At 40.9% G+C, this 24,679-nt stretch overlaps 1 protein-coding gene across 7 annotated transcripts in view; it reads left to right on the top strand.

Annotated features, from left to right (window-relative positions):
- Positions 1-4,124: 4,124 nt before the first annotated feature.
- Positions 4,125-24,679, top strand: part of PAN3 (poly(A) specific ribonuclease subunit PAN3) — a 102,632-nt gene continuing 82,077 nt past the window's right edge. For 3 of the 7 annotated variants that reach the window (XM_039718255.1, XM_039718259.1, XM_039718256.1), the window contains exons 1-2: positions 6,572-6,757; positions 16,683-16,804. In XM_039718255.1, the coding sequence (XP_039574189.1) occupies positions 6,703-6,757; positions 16,683-16,804 (177 nt within the window). In that variant the 5' untranslated portion in view covers positions 6,572-6,702. Of the gene's footprint in view, positions 4,192-6,570; positions 6,758-16,682; positions 16,805-17,604; positions 17,678-24,679 lie in introns of those variants that run through there. The other 4 variants (XM_039718254.1, XM_039718253.1, XM_039718252.1 and 1 more) reach the window with 4 other exon arrangements.

Raw genomic sequence — 24,679 nt, 5'->3', positions numbered from 1 at the left:
TCATAAATGCTAAATTCTTGTCTGATATTGCTGTGGACCCTGATCACATCTGTTTTTTCCTTGATTATACACTATAACAGTAGACTTTAAAATTTAAATTCAGATTATGTGAAAACTTTGTTTAGAAGTATTTCCTTTGATCTGTTTCAGTAGTGCTAAGGCCAGTTTTGTAAGTAGAGATAGTATCTTATAATAGACCCAGCTGGTACTGTTGGAACAAACCCAGTGTTCACACATTACTTTTTTCAGCTACTTGGTTGGTTAAACAAGATTCTTACCTACAAAACTTGTCTTGCCTACACCTTAAAAAAAAGTCAGCTACAGTAACTCTTTCCCTTAAAAAGTATTGTCATTCATTTGCATTATCTGATGCCAGCCTGCACTTAAGGTTTTGTTTCCACACGATTTAATAAACATGTTAATTCTGGGTTGACACAAAGAGAAACTGTCACTCTCAATAGCAAACGTGGCTTTCTCAAGAGTGGTTCAAATGTTATGGGGGGAGCTGCTTGGCACTTGTAAGCTGATTTGGCTGGAAAAAAAGAGCTCTTAGCAGATGATTCCTTTCCAAGGATTACACCCCCCCCAGATTTTTCATCTCGTAATGTTTGGTTCTGCCTTTCTGGCACAGTTCATACAAACTCTTGTCACTTGGCCATGGCTGCAGGCGTGCATACAGCAGTATTTCCCCCTTTCTGGGTCGAAAAGCACACCACAGTTATCACTTGACTACAAAGTGGGACAAGACCCAGGGGTATCTATCTCTTTCTCCTTCCTCTTGCTTCCTGAATTTCATGCAAAGTACAGCAACACTCTCCACAGAGGCGCAAGCTGCGATGATCAGGGGACCCAGTTTTCTGAGAAAAATATCATCAATCACTCCGTGGCAGGAATGCATAGTACATCTCCATGCACTACACAAAGCTGGGGAGCAAGCTGAAGCAGACAGAGAATGGTCTGTGGGCCTCCTCAGCACTCTGGCTCGTCAGCAGGAACAGGCAATAAAAATCAGAACCTGGAGAAGACATGATTAATGAGAAGATGTCAGGCTCCCATATGGACATTCCCTGCTGGTCAGTCTTCAGGCCACATCCTTGTAAAGAGTGAAGAGAAATGAAGGGACAGGAGAGGTGAAAGCTTGCCAGAGTCACAAAAAGAGGCTCATGCCACCCTGAGCCTCTTCTGCTCCACTGGACAAGATAATGTAGAAAAGGCGAGGGACATTTCCAAGTTGGTTTTCTGTTTAGTGGCTGAGGCACAGTACTCAGGCTGACTTTGGTGGGGAGAACCCCAACATGCTTGGCACCATACTGCACACCTCATAGCTAGGTGGGCACTCAGGCTGGCAGGACCATGCACTACTGCCCAGTCCACTACCTCAGCTCTTCCCACATCCAGTGGGAATGTTTTGAACCTGAGCTACAGCATGCAGATAGAATAAATGTGGGTCGTGCGTACACAAGCCCATTTGTGTCCTTGTTTGTTCCTAACCTCACTGTACATGTAATATTAGACATATGCAGAGATCAGCAAAAGAGCTGTGGGAAAAGCAGATTCACAAGGCTGAAAACACAGGTAAGAATACACTTCAGCAATGGGAGTGGCCACGCATCTCAAGTCTTTGCTTGGAAGAATAAACTTCATGTTCAACCAGTTTACCCAGAAAAGGTATTACCCTACGTGTATCATCAAATCTCTTGTAAGATAATTTGATACCATTAAATCCACCATACTAAAGCTCCAGACAAAAGGCCCACAGATCTTGGGAAAACTCTGGGTGAAAGCTGAGATTTTTCTTCTCCCTTAGTAACATTTTTGTGCATTCCTTTCAAAACACCTCACATGTGCATACAACTTTTTTACCCAGTCTGACTCTGAGGAGGGAAGGGATTTATCCAAGGGATATTGCTCCTGGAATAAGAGGCAATAAATAGATGATTGATAGTAAGGCTTAAGCAGAGAATATTGGGTTCCTGTCTCCCCCTCACACCTGGCATTACCTCAATAAAACACCTTCTACCTCCCATTCCCCTCTAAGAACCCATGCACCCTGAAGGCCCCATCTGCCTGAGACCTCCACCTTCTGCTGGCATTTTCCCTGCGCACCGACCAGCAGGACAAAGGGAGAGAAAACAATGCACTCCCAGACTCTCTTCAATGCAGGAGCTGAGGGAAGTGTCACCTGCAGGCACCCGTGTGTGGCTGCAACAATGCAGGGAAGCCCTTGTTTCCACTCCTCAGAGGCACAGCACTAATGCCAGGGGGCTGAGTGATACACAGCCAAGCAGCACTGAGGGAACCTCACCTAAAGCAGCTGGACTGATCCGTCCACTAAATCAAACCGATTTTGGTTATCTCAGAAGGTGCAAATTGGGAGTGAAACGTTTGCCATGGTTGAGGCATTTATGAGGTCTTTCTCCCTCATGGAATCTGCCGTGGTTTGTTTGAGCTCTGACATGGGGATTTTAATGGAGAAACCAACAGGGCTTCTCCACTCTTTGGCCTACTTTTCAAGCTTGGAGGAAGACAGAAGCTGTGAGCTCTTTGCCATACTGTTGAAAGAAGCTAAAAGCTTTTCCCTATGTGAAAGAAAATGGTTAGGGGATTCAGACTTGGGCAGAGGATGCATAATTTAGTTTGCAGCTAAAAGCTCCTATATGAAGGACGCTCTTCTAAGAAACAGTTAAAAAAAATTGCCCAGGCCCTGAGTCTGAGGCAAAAACCTTCAGAAAAATTGTTGGGGAATGACAGAGAGATTATATCCTCACCCTGTCTTCTTGGTACACAGTCTGAAACAGAAGTCTAACACTGTTGTAGTCTTGTCCTTTCTCTAGTTTTCTGTCCAAAATTTTTGATCTTGAGATTTCAGCTTAAGGTACATTTACTTCTCAAGGTCTTTGAACAGTCTATCTGAGGAAGAAAGATTTTGATTTGTTCCAATGAGACAAGCTCACTCATTATTTTTCAATTTCTTTTCACACAAACTGTCAAAGCATGTTCTAGGCAGGCCCTGATTTTCTTTTCATTTTTAATAAGAGAGAAGGCTATGATAGACAACAATTAATCTTAATTCTACAGTAAATGTTTTTCTTACCAAAATAATGTCAAGTGCACTCCAACTTATATTTTCTCAACTACATATATACACACTATTTCAGCACCACGAGCTATGCCAACAACTTGGCTGAGTAAAAATTGAAAAAAATTAAAATCCTGAGTAGCACCGCAAGCCAGTCAGTTAAAATTCACTTAACAAACTTCTCCAAGCTCCGGGGAAAAGACGTGAAGCATTTTCTTAAGAACTGCGTCTCGTCGCCTGGAGAGGGAGAATCCCTCGGGCCGCGCTCCCGTTACGCCAGCAGGCACGGCACGGCACGGCACGGCACGGCACGGCACGGCACGGCACGGCACGGCACGGCACGGCACGGCCAGCACGCTGCCCGTGGTTTCACGGCAGCAACGAGGTACGGAATTTCTGCCGAGGCAAACCGGCCGAGATCCTGCTGGCACGGCCGCTGCTTTGACCTGGACGCGGCGGAGCGGGAGAAGGCTCGAGACCCAGCCTGGCACAGCGCCCGGGAGCCGAGCGGCCCCGGGGCCGGGCTGGGCCGTGTGCCGGGGTCACCGCCCGCCTGACAGCCCTGCCACGGGCGGTCAGCGCCCCTCGCCGCGCCGGACACGGCGCTCCGCCGCCCGCGGCTCCGCTCCGCTCTGTTCCGTTCCGTCCCTCCCCCGCCCGGCCCGCCCTCCCGCAGCCCCGGCCCCCTCCGCCCCGCTCCCCCTCCGCCTCCGCGGCCCGACCGGCGGCGCTACCCAGCGTGCTCCGCGCCGGCGCAGGCGCGGCCGCTCAGGAAGAGGAAAATGGCATAAACAACCCCGAGCGCCGGGACCGCTGAGGAGGAGGAGGCGCCGCCGCCCCGGGCCGCGCGGCCCCTTTAAGAGGCGCGGAGTCGCCCCCTCCTCCTCCTCCTGCCCCTTCCGGAGCCGGACCCGGGGTGACGGCGGTCCCCGCGCCCCTTCCCCCTGCCCGCCCCCTTCCCCATGGTGCCGACCCCGGCGGCGGGGCGGTTGCCATGAACAGCAGCGGCCTGCCCTGCTCGTCGCCGTCGCCGGTGGTGAAGAAAGCCGAGCTGGGGGCGGGAGGCGGCGGAGGCGGCGGCGGCGGGGGGCTGGATGGCCCGCGGCTGGCGAGTGAGTGCGGCGGGGCGGCCGGGGCTGGGCTGGGCTGGGCTGGGGGCGCTGCCGGGAGGGGGCGGCGGGCGGCGCGTTGTTCCTCGTCCCCGACACGCCGCGGTGCTGCCGGAAACAAATAACAACAGCCATGGTGGTGGCGGGGGACCCGGGGCTGGGCTGGCTGCCCAGAGGAGACCCGGCCCGCGCCGATGGGAAGGAGCGGGCAGGTGTTTGTGGGAGGGGGCTCCTCCTGTGTGGCTTTAAAGGGGCTCCCGGGCAGCTGTCCATCCGTCCCTCTAGCGCTAGGCTCGGTGTAGGTTCACAGGTATTGCCTGCCCGAAGTCAGGCTGGGAGCAGGGAGGCAGCGCTTTCCCGAGCGGTACCCTTGGATGGGCTCTTCCGAGCAGCGTGGATTGAGTGTCGGCTCTTGGAAGTTTGAAGTGCTCCAGCTAAAATACAGCTAAAATTACGGAAAAAGAATTATAAATTGCGATTCACTTCATCATGAGAAAGAATTGCCTTACGCTGCGGGTGGCAAAGCATTGGAGCAGGCTGCCCAGGGAGATTATGGAGTCTCCCTGTCTGGAAACATTCAAACCCCACCTGGACAGATTTCTCTGTAACCTGCTGTAGGTGATCCTGCCTTGGCAGGGGGATTGGGCTAGATGATCCCCAGATCCCTTCCAACCTTAATGTTACTATACTTCTGTGATAGATGTCTATGTTATTTACTACTGTGAGCAGAAATTGTTTCAAAATCTTTTTCTGAGCTTTTCCAACCCTTATGTGCAGCCCCTTTTCAAACGATGGGAGTTCAGATAGCTTGTGTGTCACGCAGAGCTGCACTGCTGGTGCTGGTTGGTGTTGCATCCCCCTGACGTGCAGGCCGATAGTTAGATGGAGCTTGCAGTAAACTGATTGTAGTAACCATTTGTTTTGTAGGTGAAGCAGCATTTGGCAGGCTAGGAAAACAAAAGCTGTGCCTCTTTCCACGAGTATATTAAGCTTGGCTGCAGTATTGATTTTTGACACAAATGTGGCATTTATTTGCGTTAAATGCTTTGGCTACTAAATGGTCACAACCATACTTTTTCTTACATTAATATGCAACCATGCTGAACATCTTGCATGTAGGTTTTTAGTGCTTACTAGATCTTTCAGGGTCCTGCAGTTGTTGTTTTGCCAGGTGTGGTAAGCTTGTGCTGCTGAGTATTATCTCTGTAGTTGGTAGCTTCTCAGTGTCTTGCATTTACACAACACTGTCATGTCTCCCCTTTCAGGAGGGGCCTTTAATATACTACTGCATACGGCTTTCTATTAAAAGTCTTCCAGATTTGTGTTGAACTTAAGTTATTCAAGCTGAAGGCTCTCTTGCCTTTTTTTTAATCAAATAGAAATATGTTGGAGGGATTTAGCAGCAATAAGTCTTTGCTAATTTTTCATTTGGACAGAGTTTGGTGTGAAACACACTTTTTTTCCTGTGGGAAACAAAATGGTTAGGAGATTCAGACTTGAGGAGAGGATGCATAATTTAATTTGCAGGTAAAAGCTCCTATGTGAAGGATGCTCTTCCAAGAAACAGTTAAAAAGTTGCCTAAGCCCTGAATCTAAGGCAAAAACCTTCAGAATTTGTGTGTGCTTGGGGGTTGCTACTGCTGAGCAGTTAAATTATTTGAAATGCTTGCTTCTATTGAAGATGCTTGCTGCAGTTGTACCCAGTTGAGGAGTGAGGGCACCAAGAATGGATAAATCTGCTACAGTGCTGTCAGTGGCTGTCTGCTGGGAAGGCCACATTGCTTGTTGTAGAGGGCGAAAGCTTCCATTGGTGGATCTTGAAGGACACTGACTAGGAAAAAGAGCCCAGAAACAAAGGACAGGGAAAGTAAAGTTGAAAAGCCAGGAAATGGGCCTAATCTCGCTTCTAAACTTTGCTCCTTCAAAATCTGAAGTTGATATGTGTAGGTACTGACAAGCTAGTATCTAACTTCCTTACCTTGCTGATGGCCTGTGGTGTTAACAGTATGATTTACAAGTAGATGGAATGAAAGTTTTATTTCTGTGGATATAGGAAGTAAGACATATAGTCATACTAAAAAAGTTCTGAGGTTAAGAATATGAAAATGGGAATTGCCAAAAATCACCTGCCTCTACAGTCACTGACTGTCTAATTCAGAAGTATTTGGTAGTCTTAAGGTGACTGTGGATGCCACCTTCTCTTGCTCCTTCCTCACTGGACACCAGCCTCATTCAGTGCACAGAGGAGATAATGCTCATTGACTAATTAACTGGGTAGTCCTATTTATTGTTAAAAGTGGGTCAGTGCCTCATTCTAACATGCGTGTTACTCTAATCCTGCTTTGAGTACAGGATTATTAATTTACTTATAGGTTTTTCTGTGGTAATCACAAGGGCTCCCCAAATACCAACTTATTTTCACCACATGGGTGGTAAGAATGTTGATGATGAGGAGATGGTGAGAAATGAAAAGGCAAGAAATATTCCAGTGTGGAAGTATTTCACTATTGGAGTATGAAGATGAATGAGCAGCTGACATCCTCAGCGCTAACCAGGAGGAGTTTCTCAGGTGATGTGTGGTTAAGCTATTCTGTGCCCATAGATGTTTGGCGTGCTAACATCTGACAGAATTCCAGAAGTGATCAGATAGTCTTGGAAGAAAACTCTCCTTGGGATTATTAAATACAAAAAAATCCCTGTCTCTGGATCAGACTCATCTTCCCCCACATATATGTGGCTGAAAGCCTGCTGGGAAATCCTGCTTTATCCTTGCCTTGTACTTATGCTTTTGTCCACATGGCTACTGCTGTCCAGTGTCAGAGATGATGAGGTCTTGGGCTTAATGTGGCTTTGGCTTGATGGTGTGGATTTTTATGTTCCTGGGGGGCAAGACTGACCATGCCCACGAACTCCACCCTCTCTCAGAAGGCAGCACTGCTGCTCACTGCCCCCAGACTATTTGACCATGGAGCACATGTTCAAAGCACCATTTCTGCTTCTTCCACCAGAGCTGAGGCCTCAGCCTTCTGCATGCTTCACCTTCCAAGAGTAAGGTGGCCAGCTGACTGCATACAGAATAGGGAATGTAGTTGATATGTGTAGGTACTGACAAGAATGTACGTAGCCTATCTAAAATATTATTTAAAAACATTAATCCTTCTTATGTAGAACTTCTGTTACAAAATAAGGGGGAAAGGAAAATAATGCATTTTCTCCAAATTTGATAGCTACTTAAATTTGCTCATGGTGCTTTTCTAATAGATGTACGTCCCACATGTGTAAAGGCTATAGAAGAAGCAGAGGTGGAGGAATGACTGGCACTTGCTTTTTAGGGGAAAATATATATGTTTGATTAACAGGATTTAAAGGAGTAGCTTACGGAACGAGAGCATGGTAGCATGAAGAATTTCTCTTCTCGTATGTCCTCTCTGTTCTCTGTGGCACTTTGCAGCTTCTGTAAGCAGCAGACCAGCAGCCTGCTTTGCTGCATGCTGTGGGCCCCTTCCTAGGCTGTCATCCCTTCTCAGTGCTCCCTGAGGAAAGGTCTAGAGGGAAGTATTGTGGTACTAAAATGTATCATGCCTATACCTAGGTCAGATGAGTTAAAGTTGTATGGATAACTGCCTTTGTATTTCTTAGCTTTCAGGTAGTTGAGCAGTGTAATATTCTTTTGCATGTAGATCTCATATTATATATTGATAGATACAAGCTGAAGTATGGCTCCAAACATTTGCTAATTTTTGCCCCACTTTGTGCTGTGAAGTTCATAATACATAGTACTCACCCTTTCTTCTGGCTTCTGATTCCTACAAAACCCTGGGCTGCTGAGCTGAGGAGTGCTGGGTGTGCTCTGGGCCCAGTGGCAGCCACGGAGCTGCCTGTGAGGAGCTGGCCACAGCAGCAGTGCTGCTGCTATGTGTGTTTCCAGTGCCAGAGCCTAGCCCACCCTCTCATATGACATGTTTGCATCTGGTTCTCTGCTAGAAAGTCTTTTGCAAAAGCCCTCCTAGGAAATCTGTAGTTGGAAAACAGGTCTCTGTTTCTGCAAGGTGGCATTTTTCTATGGCTGCTGAGAACAGCCCATCTGTGAATAGACTTTTATTGCCAGCCTGCGAGAAGGTGGAAAGGGACATCAGGACTTGGCATGTGTTGGGTTGGGCTGATAAAAGCATTATGTTTGTTTTCACAGCCCTAATAAAAACATTATTTCTGTTTTCCTAGCCAACCATCTGCATGTTGTGTCCAGTCAGGGCAGTAGTGGCCACTGCTGTAGCAATTCCATATGCATTTGCTCCATGTTTGGTTTAGTGAGCATTACAGCTTAGGTTTTGTGACATCCCTAAATACATTAGGCTTGGAGTGGAAAGACAGACATTTGCGAATGTTCTGGTTTTTAAAGGGTGCTTAATTCTTTACCATACCAGTACGCTTCTTTTTAAACAAGATGGAGCAGCTGATACAGAAAAAATGGAAAGACAGCTATTCATCAAAACTGATAATAAAGGTAATCTGTTGGACTACATTTCTTAGTGAAATGTAGTCCAACAGATTACCTTTATTATCAGTGAAACTGACCAGGGTTATTCTAAATGTGGATTTTTCTTATCTTTGGTAGCATTTCAGTATTTACAAGTTGAAGTGTTTAGAAAGAGTTATATGAAACTTCTAAGTACAAGTATAGTTGCAGTATGTCACATACTCTTCACTTTTTCTGGGATTTGTTTCTTCTCCACTTCTGTGGAGAAAGTACATGTTATAGTAAAGGTGTATGGTTGAGAATTCTTTTTCCAAACATGTTTGTACTTTCTGTGAGTGATGCTATGTTAGTTGTTTACCTCAATTGGTTGGTTTTTTTTTCCTTTAGAGGTACCTCACTCTTTAATTTTCATTATGCCTTTTCCAGGAGTTGACAGATCATACAATTTTCATCTTGCTTTGTTCTGAATATCTTTAAGAAATGGGGAAAAAATTCTTAGCATTTGGAGACCGATACAATTGAGAAGTGAAGAGTAAAACCAATAACTTCTTAGAGATGCATGAGAGGAAATGAAAGTTACTGAGTTCACTTAATCACTATTTGTCTCATATGTCAGCTCCAGAAATGAGGCAATTAGACATGGGTTTTCTTTTTGCTTTTATGTGTTTCATGTGGAAATAACAGAATCACAGAATATTCTGCATTGGAAGAGACCCACAAGGATCTGTTAAGTGAATGACCCATAGGAGGAAAATGATTTGGGAGAGCTATGGAAAAAAGAGAGAGAAGGAAAAATTTCTCAATCTGAAAAGTTATTTGAGATTTTGAGGGCAGTGAAATTTAAAAAAAATACACTATTAATTTGCTTTCATTTTATCTGTTTATGTGCCTTGTGTTTTTTTTCTTTATTGCATAGGAAATCAGAGTTCAGATATTTCACAAGAACTGTGGATATCTGAGGAGTATTGGTAATTCCTTGTTTCTGGTAGGACCCACCCTGTGCTGGGTACTGAAGAATACTGTAGCACTGTGGAAAGGAGTGTGAGTGGGGAGGTTACAGGAGCAAAGTCTCTGCTATATCTTAGTAATGGGAAGCTTGTTTTTCAAGACTGGGGATGTCCCTGTTTAATTTCTGTCTAGAAGGCATTAGAAACTGATTTTTTTCTTTTAGGTATTGCTGTAGGAGTGGGCCTTCAGGAATTATTTGAATGTCCAGAAAGTAGTGACTCTGAGGATTAGCTTGGAAAGGTTTCCATACTTCCAGCTAGAAGCAAATTCAGACTGTTGTGGGTAAAGTGGGCAAATGGTGAGGCTAGGGTGATAGACACAAGCATTTCTATAGAACCTCCAAAGCAGAAAAAATAATCTTGGTTTTGAGGCAGCTGATGAAAAGGGGTCAGTGCAGGGATTTAGATAGTAAGCTGATGTGGCTGATGTTTTCCTGATTTGTTGCTTTCTAGTAAAGATGTTATGCTTTATGCCACCAGAAGAATGGTGTGGTGAATCACTGTGTGTGTAAGGACATGAGTTGAAATTAATCACACTCTTTTGTGTGTGTAGGCTTCATGAGTCTTTCAGTAGTTAAAAAAGCTCCAATCATGTGGTTGGTTGCCTTGTTTGATTCTCAAAGATATTTTGTGCTTAGAATTTAATTGTATTTTTTTTTAATTTGCTTTTTGACAGCCTTTTACTCATGACCTTTTTAAAATTTGAGAATAGAGCTGTAGAGACAAAGCGCAGATATACAAAGGCGGGAGCAGAGACCCACATTATACAGGTTGTTGTCAAATTGGTCATACAATGTGTGATTCCTGTAGTTTATGTAGTCTGTCAACTTCAGTTGGTCTGCTGCTGAGGCAAATGGCAGGAAGGCTTTTCCTTTCTTTTATGCCTTCTCACATCTGCTGTGAAAAATATCCTTATGTTCTCTTGAGGTTATCTGCACGTGCTTCATGCAATCTTTTTAAATACAAATTTGAGTTTTAGTTGGAGGCTATTAAAACCTTAAATGTTTGAAAAAATGGATGCAGTTTATTGAACAGTTCAGTGCAATTTCTGAGGAATTGTAAAAGATTTTGGAGAGGGTTAGCTCTGAAAGCTATGGTATTAAGTAATTGTATCACTTTAAATTACTGTTTCTGATAACGGAATACTTCTGATTACTCTTTTGAGAAAGTATCAACTGTAATTGGTATTATCACAGTGCTTTTGGATTTGGTCCATGGGGAGGAGTGCAGCTACTCTAGACTCTATAACAAGACTTACAGAGCAGAAGGATGGCACCTATGCTTTTTTTCTGTCTTCATCAGATGCTTCATCTTCATCAGATGCTTCTATGATATGTGAAGTATATATAAAAAAAAGACAGCCCAGCCATTTACTATTATGGTAAAGATAGCTGTTTTCTGTTTCTTGCCCATGAATATCTTGTGGCGTTGTGGGAGTGTTTGTAAATAAGGCAGCATTTCCCAAACTGTTTTGCTTCCTGTCTGCCTTTCAGCCAACTTGGTTCATTTGTGCTGTCCGCCCTCTGACTGCACTCTGTGACAGTGTCCTAACCCAGGCGTGTGCTTTCATTTTTGCCTCTCATGCCTGGAAGCATTGTTCATTTTCGTTGTCTGTGCCTCTATTTCAGAGTTTCCTAGTCTGTGTTTCAAAAACATTGCATTAAATGAGAGAGGTAAAAAACAGTAGAGAATCCAATTTCCCTCGGAAGTTCCAAGTAGGAGCACTGTAGAGAAAACATCACTGAGGTGTGCAAGTGAGGTTAGCATCACCAGTACAGGATTTCCTGGTGTACAGGAATGTGCATGTCAGTATGAAAAGAAAAACGAGTGTGAGCTCCTCTAACACCTTGGTGCTTCTGGGTGACTACAAGGACACAAATCTTAAATTACTTACTTAGATAAGCTTTGTATAAATGTTTTATTGTTTTTGTCTGAATATTAGGATAGCTGTCTCTGTAAATCCTCTGGAGAAATGGCACTCTAGTTTTTACTGCTTTATATCTAGTTGAGGTAACTCCTTGTCCTTAGGATGCACATGTATGCAGTGAACCTATAACTCAGTTTAGTAGCATGTGAAAAGTGCTGTGCTGAGAGTTTAAATCAAGAAAATATATAAACTTTTTACCCAGCCTAAAAGTAATTGTACATTTAGAAAAAAAGTATTAATAGCAAAATGAATTCTTTCAATCCATGTTTTATTACCTTGCCAGAAGTCTTTAAAATATTGTTTTGAAAATTGTCAGCTAAATCTGTTGTGGCCTTGCTTTAGCCCATTCACTTTGGGAGTAATATATCACATTATTGGAACGGATCCTTTTTGTATTATGAGCAGTGTCTGAGATCATCAGTGCTGATACTGGGTTCATAAAAGAAGTAGTCTAGGATAATACAGTATTTGTTTACTGGTTAGTGAAATCATAGAATGAAAATATCAGAAAATCTTTTCAGATAGTATTAATGTTCTGACAGTGTTAGTGGTAGACAATACAAGCATTAAACTAAAATTCACTGAGACAGACCCCTTCAATTGAAGCCCATGTGCTGTGTTCATGCTCAAGCCCTTAAGCTGTGATGAGATACTTTGTTTCTGAAAAATGTCATTGTAATGAGTAAGGCAAAAGTAACTATCTTTTCTTTTTTTTTCCCTCTTTGGTGTCTGCATCTGGCAGGAAGCCTACTTTCTGCTAAAATTCTGTGGGAGAGGAATTATATAAGAAGATATTTATTTTTAATTGCAGTTGTCACATTAAGCTGCAGTGTTACTCACCAAGCAAGAAAAGTATTAGATAATGTGTATAAAAAGTTGAAAATTTTGCCTTAATTTCTCAAGACGTTCTATTTAATTTCTTTCTAGAATTGCCAGGATGTATCTTCTGTCTTGAATATTGATGGAATTTAGAAATTTGTTGTGTTTTCACACAGCTGCTTACATAACGTGTTGGCATTTTTTTTCCCTCTGGATTCTTTGTTGTTGCCTTGCACATCCATCTTTACTCAGACCTGCCTGGTCAGCCTTTCTCCTTTTATAAGGAAGTTTTTGCTTCTGTCCAAGAAGAACCTGTTGAAAATATGTACAGCTTCAATGCATGGATAGTGCTGCTGCACAACAGAAAGGCTTATTCCTTTAACAAAAAATAAGTAATTCAGGGTTTTCCTAAAATTGCCTGAACTTAATGAAGTTGTAATCAATGTCTTAAAAAAGAAAAGACAGACATTAAAAGTTCATTGGTATTTTAATAGCATGGTGTATGGAATGTTTTAAAGTGTTTCCTTTCAATTGTTCTATAGGAAAGATTTGGATGTATAAATCAAATGCAGGGACTGATGTGAATTAGTAAACACATAAGAATAAAAACTTTACGAAGACTAGAGGTTTGTTTTTCCAGCCTAGGCTTCCACTTTCTTAATACCATACTGCTTGTATGGTAAAGTGTGCCCACTTCTGCAGACCTTTTGTGGGTTGCTCATGATAAATAATTTTTCTCAACTACTGTGGTCTTCAGGAAGCAAGTGAGACTTTCTGATTTGCTAAATGTTTGGCAGAAGGAGGAGAAAGTTGTCTCCTTCTCATAGAGAAGGCAGGTGGCAAATACAGTAAAAATGCTTTGGCTGTTCAGGTATTTGCTGGGCTATTAGGAAATACCTATTTGCTGGGCTATCAGCAGTGTAAAAGCTGAATGTCCCTTTGAACACAAATGGAGTATGTATTGAACACTTTTTTTCACTCTAAGTAATGCAAGAATTACTTTTTTTGTCTTTTCTGCAGGCTTAATTTTCTTGCTAATTGCTACAGGAAAGTCACTTTAAGGAAGCTAGTATTGAATTTTCTTTTGAAGGCAGTAGTTATTCTTGCCACTTCTAGAGCATTCTGTTCTAAACCCGAGCTACTGCCAAGAAAACTGTCCATTTCTCCAATGAGTGTGCTTTTGCTGGTTTTCTTTTGATTGTTCCTGTGGAATATGCTTTCTTGTGCTCTGGGTCCCTCTGCTAGGAGTATGTTTCTAGAGAGTTGGGAAGGGGACAATAAAAATCCTTGGTGTTGAAAGCTATTTTGATATTGCTGTGGTACCTTAGCACTGCAAAGGTGGGTCAGCACTGGAGTACAGCAATTTGTTGGAGTGGCACAAGGAGGCTGATCTCCAAAGCATAGCACTTCAGCACAGAGATGATCTTCCTGCAGCTAGATAAAAGGAAATGTTCTCAAGTAACTTCTGCTGTTTGAAGTGCCCAGTTAGATATCGCTGTGCCAATAGTCTAAATTGTAGCTTTGAGCAGCTTTAAGTGTTTTGGATAGGCTTGCGTAGCAAATACCAGCAGTAGAAAGGCTGCAGTGTCAAAGATCCCAGCAGGTTGATCCCAGCCTCAGCCTTGCTCAGCTCTGGGGTTGCTGCCCAAAGCCTGCTCCTGCCTGCAGCTTGACCTGCCTGGCACTGGAGGTGTTTCAGCCAGAGCAGGAGCAGAGCACTTGGTGCTGTATCTGTGCTTTGGCAAGGTTACTGCCACAGATTCAAGTGCTTTGTTTGGATATTGGGTGACTGAGCTGTACCACCTGTCTGGAGTTACTGCAGGCCAGCTCTGGGGTTTCTCAGTGTGAAAAAACTTGCAAGTTTTCATTTGCTTCTTCCCAGTTTGAAGGATTTTGTGCATTGAAATGTATTTGTTCAAGGGAGAAGTGGATTCTCATGATGACTCTAGCATAGTGAGAAGCAGGAATAATAGTATTCTTCTTAATTCTCTAACAGAACCTAAAGGATTTGGAAAGCTCATGGTGTCATCTGAGGGAGTATCTTGCTAGTTCGTTAAAAATTGGATAGACTCTATAATTTCAGGCAAAAGCATAAGATGAAGTAGCAGATATACTGCTGAAATTTTATAGTGTACCTTGAAATGACATTCCTGGAAATAAAACAGTTTTTCCTGGTCAGTCATGGTGTAGCATAAAAACTGCAGGAGGTTTTGATAACAGCTGAAGTATAGGCAGAGAAAGCTATATTGGAAATGTATTTTTAGAATAAATAAAAACCACAATTAAAACCTTGGATAATTTACAGGCAAACTGGGCTGAAGCTGCCTACAATTTGACATGGATTTACTGTCTTTTTTGTTTTCTGGTATGACTGGATCCTAGTATTTTTTTGTGATGCCAGAAAACCCTGTATAAGATGCTAACTTTCACAGCCTAAGTTAGGGACTGACTGTAGCAGGAAGGATGAGACAGTAACTGGCATTACTGCAGACATTGCTGTTTTCCATAGTACAGTAGTTGAGCTATAAAATGCTTTTCCAAGACTTCTGAATGTGACTTTCCCAAATGAAGGCAAAAGAGGAACAGTCATTTAAAAGACAAACCCAAAAAGTTTTGTCTTTTTTAGGGCTGTAGCAAGAGAACTGAAGTTTCTATGTGGCTACTTATTTAAAATTATGAAGGAGGAGCTAGAGCATGGCTAATGGAGAGAGTTTTGTTTTCCTGTTCTCTTAGGTAACTTTTAAAATTTTTGTAACAAGAAGTAGCAATTCATTAATAATTAGCATCTTTAATGTTTCTTAGGTGTTTCCTTCAAACCTCCAGAATATACAAATAATATTTTAGATTTGGCAGCAAAAGTTCAAGGATCTTTTTCCCTTGCAAAACTGATGTTTATTGCCACTGAAATATTCCATTTATTTGGTCTCTCACATACAGTTCTGCATTTGAACTGGTGCTGGTGTTACCCTTATTGGGCTGATTCATGCAACTCCAGTCCCAGGGGAGTGCAGCTGGACAGTGTTTCCTTCTGTCTGTGGTGTGCGTGCTACTCATCATTCTCTTCCAGCCCTTCCTGTGGTTACGTATGACTGTACTTCTTTTGCTGCTTCCTGTGCCTAGCACATGGAAATGGCTCACCAGCTTATGCAGTCTGTTTTGGAGGAAAAATTCCTGTTCTGTTGAAAATGGAGGCTTTATAGTATGCATTCCTTTAGCTGTGCCACTAAGTTGCATTTTGTTTCCTTTGAGGATTAGGATCAGGCAGTTGTTTCCGGGTGTCACCACCTGGCTGCGAGTCCTCCCAGAAGTTCAAGTTGGATAGTTTGGTACAGGATGTTCCTCTGAGTTGGATGTGTGCCTTCCTACCTTGAAGTTACCCATTACTCATGCCTGTTGGCTTGCAGTGGCCTGGCCATAGTGATGAGTGTCTTTATAATTTACTGTGGGTGCTTTTGCAGAAGGTTCATTTGAACTGCAGCTTGCATACCATTGTAAATGCTTTTTTTTTTTTCCTGTTGAAGTAATACCTGCTTGAGAGTTTTGTGTTAATTATGACAGCTTCTTGTTGTTCTTTGTAATTTTTTAGTATTGAATTACTTTTTATGTGGTTAAAGTCTTGTATGTTGGGCCATTGTTTCTAGACGGGATGAATTTCTTCTTGCATCCTTCACACTTGCTTTCAATCTAAAGGATTTTTGGGCTACATTTCAGGAAATTGTTGCCACTTTACAAAGAATGAGATTATGAAAATTGTCTTAAGCTCTTAAGGAGGCATTTAAAGTGTTTGTGCTTTCTATGAAAGAGTTTGAGATATTTTTAAGTATGTGTTTTCCGTATGTTGCCTGCTAAAAGAACCAGTGCATCCAGTTCAAAACTTTACTTAACACATACATTTCCAAGAAGAGCATGCAAGAATATGGGTCTTCATAAAATAAGCTTGTCTTCTAGGTTTTTAAATTGATTTATTTTCTTTTTGATGTCATTATTGTCCTCGTTATTCTTGTTTCTGAAGTTCATTGCTTTTCTGTATTTGTGCTGTAACTTCATGCTACAAATGCTCTCATTTAGTAACTTCTCTCATGAACTTCCTTTTTCATGGTATGCACTATTTCATTTTTGGTTGTTTTGCTGAGAAGACAGTAGTACCATATTCTATTTCTCTGTGGGGAAAAAAAAAATCTATACATATAATAGATACTACTGAATAAACCCATGGCTAAGGAAACATTACTGAAGCATTATTTTTTTTCTCTTTTCCTTTCAGTTCCCGGAATGGATGGTGGTGGGTTAGCTGATGCTAATCTAACGGATTCGTACTTTAGCACCAGCTTCATTGGCGTTAATGGATTTGGAAGTCCTGCTGAAACGAAGTATCCCATGATGCAGGTAATAGCAGTGATTTGGGTAATGTTTCATTAGTTCCGGCTGGTGTTACACCAAAAAGGGAAAACTGCTCAAGAGGCAGGACAAATGGAGCCTTGTGGAATGTGTCATCTTGTGTGATATGCAGAGTATAAACTCACTTTAATTTTGCAAATGGAAATGAAGCAGTAAAAATTTAAATTGCTTTAAAATTAATCTGTTTTTATTTGCACTTACCTGAGCTGTTGTGTTGAGCTGTCCTGCATACATTAATTCTGTGTTAGCCATATTCAGAAAATAAACCTTTCTAGATTTCTTTTTAGGCTCATAGCTTTTGATAGCCTTTTGCTAAAAATCTGAAATTCAGGTTTTGGAACTTTTCAAAGATCCAAAGTCACGGAAGGAAAATGTGAACTGTCAGACCTGAAATTACTAGGCAAAAATTTAAGAATTTGTCAACTCAGACTCTGGTGGTGGTATGCTGGATTCATATTTAAATCTTCTGAAATGTTTTCTTGTATTTATAGTGTTCTGTAGAGGTTGGCATAGGAACTCCCATGAGGTGGAATTTATTGTGTAGGTAGTATTATGGAAAATTTGCAACAAAAGTCTGTCATATTTAAAACCTAAATGAGTATCTGCTGAATTAACACATGAAGTATTACAATAACGCCCTCAAAGTATTATGCATTTTAAAAGAAGTACAGTCCCTGAAAGAAGATGGTCTGTCCTGTAGTAAACAAAGCAACTTCTGGTGAATGAGAGAGTGCGAGTCAAACAGTTCACACTGAGTCCTGACAACAACTCTCTTCTTTTATATCGAGGAAACTCTCCTTGTGAGGTTACTTTGATCTCAGTTGTGGCTGTATAATGGATTGAAAAATAACTCAGCAAAAGGTGGGAATTAATTAGGTGTGTTCCTTTTTTTTTTCGTTTGTTTGGTTGTTTGGTTTTTTTTACTGCATGTTTTCAAGGAAGCTGGATTTTCTTATTCGACAGAATTGCAGAAGTATGGAATTGTTTTCTTGGCAGTTATGCATGATTTAAAAAGAACAATTTTAACCTGTGATTCCAAAGTGTACTATTGAAGCTGGCAGTTACAAATTTTTGTATAACTGAGGTCCTATAATTTTAACACAAAGTTATGTTTTGTATCTGTAAACTGTATTCTACAGAAACACTAGTGTCTTTCTAAATGCCAGTTTTTAATTATAACTGTATCTTCTAGAAAGACAGACAATAAGGCATGCATCTAACATGAATGCTCATGGGATTTTTAAATACTTTACTAATGCCTGAGATTACAGTCAAGGCATTATTGTTTCTCTTTGAAAAGAAATCAGTGTGCCTCTAGCCCATTGGAGGACAAGGAAAATTACTTTGGAAGTAGGATTTTATTAGTGTTGAGAATGTGCTTACAGGCATCAAGCTACAGTTTGAAAAGCATTCCTGTATTGATTTTTTTCCTTTGAATCCTGCAATTTAAGTTCATGTTTACATAGGTAGTGCTGTCCGTTTTGATTGTGTGACAGCTTCTAGGTTAAGTACATACTAATAAAGTTTAGCCACGTGGAATGAGATTTTCTGTGTCATTCAGCCCTGTGGAGAACAGGGCAATGGAGATATTTTAGTGGGTTTGACTTTAAACAATACTAGTCCTTTGTGATTTGGAATAGAGACTTTGAATCTGGTAGATTGGTTATTGTGTCAAGGATATACCTCTTGCTTGCTTTCTCTGAAAATTTGCACAGATTTTGTCAATTGATTAAACCTTTGCAGAACTGGTTTATGTGGACCCACTGGAGACTTCCTAGATGTTAAATAATTTCCCAAAGATATAATCTGCACTGGCGTGTTCTAGCTTGAGTACATTTTTGCAGTTGCAGCTCCGGCATAATCTAGGCCTTGACTGAACTCAGAGCAGGAACGCTGATCAGCTTAATTTCCCTCTTTCCTTCCACTTCAGACTGAAGCAGCATGGGAGTGGATCTATATTTAATGAAAGAGCTGTATCTGTGTTAATTAGAGCAGAGGGGTTGGTAAGGGAAAATAAACTTATGCTGTGGGCTTAGAGAAGCTGAGCTGAAGATAAGTAAAGAAGAAACCAGGAAAGATTGAGCAAAGGGACTGAAGCAGAGAGGAGATCTTGGTGGGGCACTCACAGAATGGGGACTGAAATGGTACAAATGCAATATACAGAAACTGAAAACAAGTTTTCATAATGTAAAGGTGGGACAAAGTAGGGTGGAGAGAACAAATCCATGTTCCTATTTCTCTCCAGGTTCTCAAATCAAAGTAATGATGCTAAAACTTCAGTGTTCTGCCATCAATGAAACATCAGATGTCCTCTGTAAAACATTTCATTAATGTTCAGTTTTGCTTTTGCAGATGGAAACATTGGTTCCATCTGAATTGTTTTGTCATCTCTGGTGAATCTGTGTAGTTCACAAATAAATGCATCAGTGATGCAATGAGGCATGCTCTTCTGCTAGGTTTTTAAAACTGGAAAATTGCACAAACATGCAGATAAATACACTGATAGAAAAACATTAGTAAGATGAGGCAATGTGTTAGGAAATGCTAAGTTTAGGTTGCCAGTGCAGCCTTGAGGTTATATTTAAGAGTTGTATTTCTCATAATGTTGTGTATTTTTTTTTCAGTGGGAAAACTATTAGTGGGATTTACTCACAAGATGTGTGGCACATTCATGTGTGTTGAGCATCCATTTAAGAGTTGTATTTCTCATAATGTTGTGTATTTTTTTTTCAGTGGGAAAACTATTAGTGGGATTTACTCAGAGCACAAGATGTGTGGCACATTCATGTGCATTGAGCATCCGTTTGATATTTGATTAAATGTTCATCATATGGTTCTGTGCTTTATTCCTATATTCTGTTTGCATCCTTGTGAAGAGTCTTAGTTGGCAGTGCACTTTTGGGTGCCATTACAATTATTCCATCAGACTTCATGCAATGCTTTCTGTACGAAACAGAAAAGTGGTCTACATTTTATGGATGCATGGGATAGAAAAGGATGGCAATTAAGCAAACAATACTGCAACAGTGCTGGCAAACAAGAGACCTGATTTTTTGAAACTAATCTTTACAGCTGGAAGGTCAAGAATGGAATTAATGACCACCAGTAAAATACTTGGGTCAAGTTGCTTAACTGGCCTCACTCCAGCAAGGATAGTAAAAAAGTCAGTCTCTTCAGAGTATTGCTCATTTCTGTTACAATGAAATAGTCTTTCTGCTGTCCTTGTTTTATTCACTACGTACCTCTTAATGTAATTGTCAGGTATTTAATTGATGAGTTGTCTTGACTATTCCTATCTAATCTCCAGAATGTGTTTGGCATGTGCAGCACATAAAACAGGTTTGTTGAAAAGAATATGTGGTTGTATATGTTTGGGTTACCATAATGCATATATAATGGAATCAGACTGCATCAAGCAAAGCTTTATCAAAGTTTGCAATTACCACATTTCTGTGTGCAGTGCCTTATCTCTAAGAATCAGTGTTAAGTAAGCAGCAAAAGGGTGGAAAGTGGATTATATCATGATTAATTTGGAATGGATGTGCTGCTTTGACCATAAATAATGTAGAATAATGTAGCTGAATAGTTGTCAACATTTCTGTAGAATAGCTATTTCTCACTTGCAGATTTCATTTATATCTGTGGAAGAACATCTCACAAGATCTTGAATATATCTTGGGGCTTACATTAGTGATGAAGATGGAGTTAATGGCAATACTCACTTTGCAGTGGGGAAAACAGAGTAAAAGTACGTGGTACAGCTCAGAAGAGGCAGGATTTTTGAAGTGGTTGTAATTCTTCCTTTTTCTTCCTTTCTGAAAAATACCTCTTTCCTTGTCCTTCCACTCTTACTTCAAAGGTCTTTGCTGTCGGCCAGCATTTCATTGCCCCCATCAGCTTCTGTTGTTACTAACTTAGTTTTCTATTGACTAGTAGTCTTCTGCCCTCATTGGTTTGTGTTTTTCCATAAGAGTGTTTCATGTGTCTCTTCTTCCCTCAATCTGCATATGCTTTCATATACTGTATTAACAGTTTTGTTTTCCATCTTATCAAAGCACTTTTTTCTGTTTTCTGCTTCTCTAAGTAATACTGACTGCAGAGCAAGCCTGTGCAACACATGGTCCACAGGCTTCATGCTGTCCTCGAAGCTGTTTTTTTTCTTTTTGGCATAGCAGCAGCTGCCAAGAGACAGTCAGAGGTGTGGTTCAAAAAGCAGCTCACTGCTTTTGGCTTTCCCAGCAGTGAAGAGGCAGGAGCTGGCTAGCTGGGATGCCTCTAATGCTTGGCTGTTTGCTCAGTGTGTGCCATTTGGTTGGCTGGTGTCACTGTTCCTCTGGCATTAGTGCTGCCCTTTGACCAACTTAACTGAAGATGCAGGTAGTGTGGAAAGAAGCTTTAATAATATTATGTTGGGTTGTTCAAAGGGTATTATAGCAGGATGAGGCGGAGAAGTATCTTGATGTTAAAACTTCTAACGTTGTGTTAGAACTGAGCAGCTTGGTTGTAAGAGCATAAAACAGTAGAAGGTGCCTTCATCCATGTTGCTTCGCAGGAATCTGGTTTTCTTTGTTTTGATGGGATGAGATTTACAACTACATGGATTTCATTGGACTGACTGCATGTTACATAGAAAGAAAGACTCTTAAGTTCTCAGTAAACCATCCTAGTTGAAATAGGAAGGGAGTAACAGTCTTCAGCATCAAAATTGGCAAGGCTAAGCAGTGGAGAAAAATTGTTTTTGCTTGCTTTCACCGTGCAAATGTTGGTGTACTAAGCATTCTTGGATAGCCTGAGAAATAGTGACCATGCTCACTTCAAAGCCTTGCAGCTGAATAAACACAGACTTTTGTTGCCATTGCAGCATCTGCCAACAGTTGTGTAATGAAACTCTCCTTATAGCACAGAAGCTTGTAAATGTCTTCAGTTTTTAACTGTTGAGAGCTGAGTGGAACTACAGATGTGCTGTTTTAAAGATAAAATTATGCTGTTGTTTTCATGATGCTTTCTGAAGAAATCCCGTTGCTTTAGTTTCAGCAGTTGAGCGGGTCATTCTGTAGGTGGTGCCACATGTGCTGTCAAAGACAGGTTTTGGATTGTTTAAAAAGAAAAGCAAAAGATATCAGCCTGTGTAGGTCACAGAGTCTGACAACGTCACAGCCAAACAAATCAATCTTAATCTTTTGCAGAATGACTGTTTGTACTCCAGTCAACATTATTCTGAAAATTATAAAAAAATATTCTGAAATACAGTTCTAGTAAAGCAGTGGAAAGATGAAGAGACTAGATTCTGACATACTGCAAAATATTCTGAGATAGTATGCTTAGCACTTGTGGAATGACCATTAGGAAAATCCTTACTTTCTCAGGGTTAGGGCATGGAATATAGAGAAAAAGAGGAATAAATTCTAATTTATACAATCTCTTACGTATTTTCAAGAAAAGAAATGGTGGAGATAAGAAAATCAGTCACTTAAGTCTTATAAGCTATGTGAAACTAGATCCAATTGTCTGCATCAAAGTTTTATTCATGCTTTATCTTGATGAGAACTTTGTAATATACACTTGAGATGAAAGTAAGGCAAACTTGCCTTAAGTACAGCTATAATTTTGGTGTTTGTTACTGAGTATTGAAGGGTGGAGGCAAGGCGGTGTGTTCCTTTTAGAAGGTGGGAATGTTTGTTATAACACTTCTTTTCTTAGAATACTGCATGGAGGAAGTGTACTGCCTAAAGTAAAACATTGCTAAAAGGTCAGGGGTGGGGATCCTGCCCTTCTGTCCAGCAGTGGTGAAGTCACACCTGGAGTGCTGGGCTTCTCAGTACATTAGAGACAGGGATACAGCGAAGAGAGTCCAGTGAAGGGTCACAAAGAGGATGAGGGTACTGGAGCATCCCTCCTGTGAGGAAAAGCTAAAACAGAAATAACTTTTAAATTCCTTTAAAGGGAGAGGGGCAGGACATACGCCAGCCATCCTAGTTGAATTTTGAGTACTGTTTAAAGAACCTCAGCAAATCATACCAATAGGCAGGCAGAGAAAAGAAGTTTGTGGAACTGAGTGTTCTACTTGGTTATCAGAAAGTTGTCTTTCTATATTAATTTCCATACGTTAAAAGCCCTGATGTAGTAAAACAGTCTGAAGTTCTCATAGGTGTGTGCTTGCCTTCTCTGTCAGGCTTAATGTTTAATTTTCTTCCTTGCTAATGGTTGCTTTTGCCTTCCTGGAGCTTTTATCCTTTGGGCTTGAGGTGCTTACAATCTTCAATTGAGTTTGTATGAAAAATAGTTGAACGTCATTAGAAGAGGTTGATAAGTGTTGTTTAAAATCAAAGCTGCTTTCCCGAAAACACAAATAACAAACAGCACTTGTGTGTTCTTCTAATTTTTTTTTTTCTTTCAAGACCTTTTTGGTAAAAATCAGATACAGGAGTAGCCTTCATTAAGACTAAATGCATTTGGGTGGTGGCAGAAGTCTTAATATCAAAGCAGTTTAAAAAGCCTGTACTGATTACATGCAGGTATTTTATGAATAATGTTAAGGTAAGAAGCTTGTGCATGTGTAGTGAAAGTGAGCAAAATGAAAAATTCATGGATGTGGTGGAGGTTTCTCACTATTCCAGGCGCAGGTTACAAGCAGTTGTTAAGGCAAGGCTGCCCAAGCTTTAGTTTTTTGGAATCCTGGTGTGTGTAAGATATGCTTGCACCTTGAATGGGAACTTGACTTTGTAAAAGCACAGTTGATGCTCACAGATTTGGGTTGCACTGTGCTTTCAGAATGCAGAACAATATGCTCTGTTGCAGTCTGCCTTGCGTGCACTGTATGTTCTCAGTGATTGTGTCAGCACTGGTTTTCATCATCTCAAGCTCCTGTTCCCATTGAAAGTCTGTTGGTTGAATATTTAACTCTTGTGCCTTAGGATGATGAATATTGATGGAATAGAAGTACTTTGTTCCATGTTTAACCTATGTGTTTAAAACCACCTTTGATACCAACACAGTTTTCATTATCATATTTATTCCTGTTTCAAATTAGCATTACCTTTTGCATTAAAATTATTATTAAATATGGTATTATAAGTGGACATTAATACTATTTTTATCTACACCAGCACAAATCTTGTGCAAATCTGAAAGGTTCCTTTTAGGAAATTTCTTCTTAAACCCCTTTGTTTTATGAGGATTGGTGTGGATGTCTCAAATGCCAAAAAAACCATGCATAACCAGGATGCTTTTAAAATATTTATGACAAACTATTCAATTTCTTTCCATTGCTTAGGAAGGGAGTATGATGTATGATTACTTGAGCTACGATAATCCAAAAATGATTTTGCTATATTTTTATTCTTATTTTGATGATTGTGAGCAATTGGATGAGCGTCCTTGAATTTGGGCAAAGTTTGTCAATTTAGTGTGTGTCTCTCAAAGCGGTACCTTGTTTTGTAAAAATAAGTCACCTTTGTTTCACTAGACCCATGCTTTTTGTGTATAGAATTGTTTATCACTTAAGCAGTTAGTGATATTTATGTTGTGTCAGGTCAGTATATTAAGGAGAAAGAGACAGGTGACATCAAAATAAGGAAAGAGCACATAGCAAACGGCTTGCTTGAAGTCTTGAAAAAGTTGAAGGTTTATGTGCTATTTACATGTTGTAAGCATTCCACATAAAAACTACTTTACACCATCTATTCTTTTAGGTACAGGTTTTAAAAGCAGCAGCTCCTGGTGATGTTTGTGATGCTCTGAAAATTGCAAGTGATGGGAGTCTTGAATTGCAGTAGGTTTACAGTTATACCATATTGGATAGCACTCCCACTTCTATTGGTTGTCCTCCGTTCTTTCCAAAATCACTCCAGAATGTTGATCTTT

This window comes from Passer montanus, unplaced genomic scaffold (assembly GCF_014805655.1).
Source record: "Passer montanus isolate IOZ18808 unplaced genomic scaffold, ASM1480565v1 scaffold4, whole genome shotgun sequence".
NCBI classification, from domain to species: domain Eukaryota; kingdom Metazoa; phylum Chordata; class Aves; order Passeriformes; family Passeridae; genus Passer; species Passer montanus.
Note: the sequence above shows the minus strand (reverse complement) of the source record. Positions and strands in the feature narration are given on the sequence as shown.